The sequence below is a fragment of the Rhinoraja longicauda genome, chromosome 19, assembly GCF_053455715.1.
Source record: "Rhinoraja longicauda isolate Sanriku21f chromosome 19, sRhiLon1.1, whole genome shotgun sequence".
Taxonomy (NCBI): Eukaryota; Metazoa; Chordata; class Chondrichthyes; order Rajiformes; family Arhynchobatidae; genus Rhinoraja; species Rhinoraja longicauda.
The window spans coordinates 16,581,557-16,587,315 of NC_135971.1; the positions used below are offsets into that span (position 1 = coordinate 16,581,557).

The window sequence follows — 5,759 nt, forward strand, 5'->3', positions numbered from 1 at the left end:
CTATATGGACTTCAGTAAGGCATTTGACAAGGTTCCACATGGAAGGTTGATTAAGAAGGTTAAATCGTTGGGTATTAATTGTGAGGTTGCAAGATGGATTCAACAAGGGCTGAATGGGAGATACCAGAGGGTAATGGTTGACAATTGTATGTCAGGTTGGAGGCCAGTGTCTAGTGGAGTACCCCAAGGATCTGTGTTGGATCCACTGTTGTTTGTCATTTACATTAATGATCTGGATGATGGTGTGGCAAATTGGATTAGTAAATATGCAGATGATACTAAGATAGGTGGTGTAGTTAATAATGAAGTAGAGTTTCAAAGTTTACAGAGAGACTTGGGCCTTTTGGAAGGGTGGGCTGAAAGATGGCAGATGGAGTTTAATGCTGATAAGTGTGAGGTGCTGCATTTTGGTAGGACAAATCAAAATAGGACGTACAGGGTAAATGGTAGGGAATTGAGGAATGCAGTGGAACAGAGGGATCTGGGAATAACTGTGCATTGTTCCCTGAAGGTGGAATCTCATGTGGATAGGGTGGTGAAGAAGGCGTTTGGTATACTTGCCTTTATAAATCAGAGCATCGAGTATAGAAGTTGGGATGTAATGTTAAAATTATACAGGGCATTGGTGAGGCCGAATCTGGAGTATGGCGTGCAGTTCTGGTCGCCAAATTATAGGAAGGATGTCGACAAAATGGAGAGGGTACAGAGGAGATTTACTAGAATGTTGCCTGGGTTTCAGCACTTAAGCTACAGAGAAAGGTTGAACAGGTTGGGTCTTTATTCTTTGGAGCGTAGAAGGTTGAGGGGGGACTTGATAGAGGTTTTTTAAATTTTGAGAGGGACGGACAGAGTTGACGTGGGTAGGCTTTTCCCTTTGAGAGTGGGGAAGATTCCAACAAGGGGACATAGCTTCAGAATTGAGGGACAAAAGTTTAGGGGTAACATGAGGGGTAACTTCTTTACTCAGAGGGTGGTGGCTGTATGGAATGGGCTTCCGGTGGAAGTGGTGGAGGCTGGCTCGATTTTATTATTTAAGAGTAAATTGGATAGGTATATGGATAAGAGGGGATTAGAGGGTTATGGTCTGAGTGCAGGTAGATGAGACTAGGTCAGGGAGAGTGGTCGGCGTGGACTGGTAGGGCCGAACGGGCCTGTTTCCGTGCTGTAGTTGTTATATGGTTATATGGTTATATGGTATACACTGGAATTTAGAAGGATGGGAGGAGATCTTATCGAAACGTATAAGATTATTAAAGGGTTGGACACGTTAGAGGTAGGAAACATGTTCCCAATGTTGGGGGAGTCCAGAACAAGGGGCCACAGTTTAAGAATAAGGCGTAGGCCATTTAGAACTGAGATGAGGAAATACTTTTTCAGTCAGAGAGTTGTGAATCTGTGGAATTCTCTGCCTCAGAAGACAGGGGAGGCCAATTCTCTGAATGCATTTAAGAGAGAGCTAGATAGAGCTCTTAAGGATAGCGGAGTCAGGGGGTGTGGGGAGAAGGCAGGAACGGGGTACTGACTGAGAATGATCAGCCATGATCACATTGAATGGCGGTGCTGGCTCGAAGGGCCGAATGGCCTCCTCCTGCACCTATTGTCTGTTGTCTATTGTGCTGTTATGTTTGTGTGCCATTGTATGTTCGTTTCTTAGCACCTGAACTGATGTACAGCACTTTCGTCAAAGTTGGTTGTTTATAAATGTGCTATACAAATAAAATTGACTTGACTTGACTTGACTTTTATTGCCTTCTCCCCCCCCCCCCCCCCCATAACTCCTGACGCCCGCACTAATCCAGCGTTTTGTGTCTGTATTCGGTGCGAAGCAGCGTCGGAGCTATCCAGGAAGCGTGAAACGTTGTTCGAACGAGCAGCGCCGCCGTTTCTCGGGCGGGGTTAAACGGGCCAGATACCCAACTTCCTCTTGCCGCTCGTCAGTGTGGAGATGTCGGGGGTCTCAGGTGGACAGGCAACGCCTGCGGGGGGAACTACGGACGGTTCGGGCCCCGGAAAAAATAATGAGGGACCCAACGCTTTTGCGATGGCGGGGGTTACCCGGGTTCTGAGCGCTTTCAGGAGTTTGAAAGACGCCTTCCCCTGGCTGAAAGTGGCCGGTAACGCGGCGCTGTCGGGGGTCTTGTTCGGTCTGGAGACTTTACTTGAGATGAGCAAACCCTGCCCCTGCGACCCGGAGCGGAACGGGGGCCACGTCGCCGTGGTGTTCCTGGTGCCCGCGTTCATTCTCTTCATGATCAGCCTCACGGCGCTGCCTGATTCACGGAGGCTGCTGAAGGGCTGGGCGTGCCGGAGGCTAATCGGCGTAGAGGTGCAAGAGCAGTGGTGCAGCCGCTGCTGCTGCAACTGTAAGCGATGTCGCTTCACGCTCATCACGCTGCTGGAAGCGCTGATGCCGTCCTTCATCTGGATCAGCATTCTGCTGATAGACGGCGATCACGTCGCCTGCAACTTCCAGACACAAGCAGACGTCGGGACAGACGACAGTCTGGACTGCAAGCACATTTGCAGCGACCATCCCACGCCCCAGCTGCGCCACCACTGCTACGGATCGTGGGTGAGTGAGACTTTAAATGTAGTTCAATTTAGAGATACAGCGCGTAAACGGATCCCTTCCGCCCCACCAATTCCGCGCCGACCCCCCACACATTATCACTATCCTACACATACATACACCCACACCCACACACACACACACACCCACACCCCCCCCACACACACACACACACACACACCCCACACCCCCCCACACACACACACACACACACACACACACACACAGACACACACAGACACACACACACACAGACACACAGACACACACACACACACACCCACACACACACACCCCACCCCCACACACACATACAGACACACACACACACCCACACACACAAACACACCCCACACAGACACAGACACACAGAAACACACACAGACACACACACAGACACACACACAGACACACACGCGCGCACGCACGCGCGCGCGCACGCACGCACGCACACACACACACACACACAACCTGACCCGACCCGGAACGTCACCCATTCCTTTTCTCCAGAGATGCTGCCTGACCCGCTGAGTTACTCCAGTATTTCGCGTCTACCACGAGGACAATGGTTTAAGGTGAAGGGGAAAAGATTTAATAGGAATCCGAGGGGTAACGTTTTCACACAAGAGGATGAAAGGTGATCTTGTAGAGGTGTATGAAGTCATGAGAGGAATAGATCGGGTAGATGCACAGAGTCACTTGCCCAGAGTAGTTGAATCGAGGACCAGAGGACATGGGTTTAACGCGAAGGGGGAAAGATTTAATAGGAATCTGAGGGGTACCTTTTTCACACAAAGGATGGTGTGTGTGCGGAACAAGCTGCCGGAGGGGATAGTTGAGGCTGGGACTATCCCAATGGTGAAGAAACAGTTGGACAGGTCCTTGGATAGGACAGGTTTGGAGGGATTATGGACCAAAACCGAGCAGGTGAGATTGGTCTGGATGGGGCACGTTGGCCGGTGTGGGCAAGTTGCCTGTGTCCACGCTGCATAAACTCTTTGACTCTTTGACTTTCTGCAACAGGTAGCTGGCAGCGTTTTCTTGGTCTTGAGCGTGTTTTTGTTGACCATCCTGCACTTCATTCCTGCGCGCAAGTGTGGCGACTGCATACTGGGCTATTACGAGGCCGAGTTCGATAATGAACAGGACGATGCGATGGAGATCAAGATGGAGGAGGAAATGAAGAAGATAGCCGCGGAGCGCGCCGACGGCAAGGCGCAAAATCTGATGAAAGTAATAGAACTGTGCGACACCGCGAGAAGGAACAAGATGTCGAACGAAATGAAGCCTCTCCCATTGAAGCAAATTCGGTCTTCACCGCCACAAAGCTAAAGGTCTGAAGAAGGGTCTCGACCCGAAACGCCACCCACTCCTTCTCTCCAGAGATGCTGCCCGTCCCGCTGAGTTACTCCAGAATGTTGTGTCTGTCTTCGGTGTCAACCGGCATCTGCAGGTTTATCTTTCCTTTATCATCCTTACTTTTTTTTGCGCATTGTTATTTGTTCTGTAGCTGTCCACATCGCGGTCCATATCTCTCGTTTCCCTTTGCCTTGCCTCTCAGTCTGAAGGTGGGTCTCGACTCGAAACGCCACCCGTTCCGTCTCTCCGGGGATGCTGTCTGACCCGCTGAGTTACTCCAGCGTTTTGTGTCTGTCTGCAGTTCCTCCGTACTCAAACCAAACGCTTCGTCGTTTGAGAACAACTCACAAAGAGAGTGCTAACTTCCTCGACGCTATCTTATTTTCTTCAATGATAGTGTGCGCGAATAATGGGGCGGCGGTAGAGTTGCTGCCTCGCAGCGCCAGAGACCGAGGTTCCAGTGTGTGTGTGTGTGTGTGTGTGGGGGGGGGGGGGGTGCGTGTGTGTGCGTGTGTGTGTGTGTGTGCGCGTGTGTGTGTGTGTGCGTGTGTGTGTGTGTGTGTGCGCGTGCGCGTGTGGTTGCGTGCGTGTGTGTGCGTGCGCGCACGTTGTGTGTGTGCGTGATTGTGCGTGTGTGCGCGCGTGCGTGCGTGCGTGCGTGCGTGTGTGTGTGCACGTGTGTGTGCGCGCGCGCGCGGGTGTGTGTGTGTGTGTGTGTGTTAGTACGTGTGATTGTGTGCATGTGACTGTGTGTGTGTGCGTGTGTGTGCGTGTGCGTTTGTGTGTGTGAGTGCGTGTTTGTGTGCGCGTGTGTTTGTTTGTGTGTATGTGCGTGCATGCGTGCGTGCATGCGTACGTGCGCGTGTGTGTGTGTGTGTGGAGTTTGTACGTTCTCCCTGGGACCTCGCGGGGTTTCTCCGGTCGCTCCGGTTTCCAACGAATCCCAAAGATGTGCCTCCTGGTGTGGATGAGAAAGTGGGATAACATAGAACTAGTGTGACCGGTCGTCGCCTCGATGGGCTGAAGGGCCTATTGCGCTGCTGGATCATTAAACTAAACTGAACCAAACCAAACCAAACCAAAACTACAAAGAGCAGCTTCTTCCCACAACCATGAGGATTTAAACCACCCTGTAAAATCTCTGATCACCGCGAACTTTGCGCTACAGTGCTTGCTCTTTGACTTTTCCACCGCGATGGTTTAGTTTAGACCACTGTGGGGTGAAGTGAATTTGTACCCTCGCTTATGGAAGCCCGAAAACAGAGGGGAAGAAGCTGTTTCTGAGTCTGGTGGTGCGCGCTTTCACGCTTCTCAACCTTCGGCCGGTCCAGGGCTGGGGAAAGGACTGGCCAGGGTGGGACGAGTCTTTGATTATGTGCAGGAAGGATGCAGGTTTACACACGCAGATAGACACAAAAAAAGCTGGAGTAACTCGGCGGGACTGGCAGCATCTCTGGAGAGAAGGAATGGGGCGAGACCCTTCTTCAGACTGAGAGTCAGGGGAGGGATATGAAAAGATTCAGAGCAAATCAGAGCCGGCACCGATGACCCGGTAAAGGTGGGGCCCACAATGCTCCATTGACCTTTCCCATGGCTCCAAGTCATTGATTATGTTGGCTGCTTTTCCGAGGCAGCGTGGTGTAGATGGAGTTAATGGCGGGAATCTAGTGTGTGTGGCGTCTCTTGTGTGCTGCCTGAGTGTAATCTGCTATTTCTATATTCTTTTACTTAAATATGATTGTGCCTTACATGATGCGTTGTAATTTTTTTACTGAACTGTATGCAATAAAAAGAAATTTCACTGCATGTCATAATAAAATATCTTTGAAGA

At 50.8% G+C, this 5,759-nt stretch overlaps 1 protein-coding gene across 1 annotated transcript; it reads left to right on the top strand.

Annotated features, from left to right (window-relative positions):
* Positions 1-1,972: 1,972 nt before the first annotated feature.
* On the top strand, positions 1,973-4,418 carry LOC144602709 (uncharacterized). The gene is made up of 2 exons (XM_078415845.1): positions 1,973-2,572; positions 3,593-4,418. Exons 1-2 carry the CDS (start codon positions 2,042-2,044, stop codon positions 3,899-3,901), a joined length of 840 nt encoding a protein of 279 aa, XP_078271971.1. The 5' UTR covers positions 1,973-2,041; the 3' UTR covers positions 3,902-4,418.
* Positions 4,419-5,759: the final 1,341 nt, after the last annotated feature.

Excerpts from the sequence above, each read along its gene's own strand:
- LOC144602709 (XM_078415845.1), top strand. The coding sequence starts at position 2,042 with ATGGCGGGGGTTACCCGGGTTCTGAGCGCTTTCAGGAGTTTGAAAGAC. Across the intron at positions 2,573-3,592 it reads ACCACTGCTACGGATCGTGG|GTAGCTGGCAGCGTTTTCTT; the intron begins GTGAGTGAGACT and ends TTTCTGCAACAG.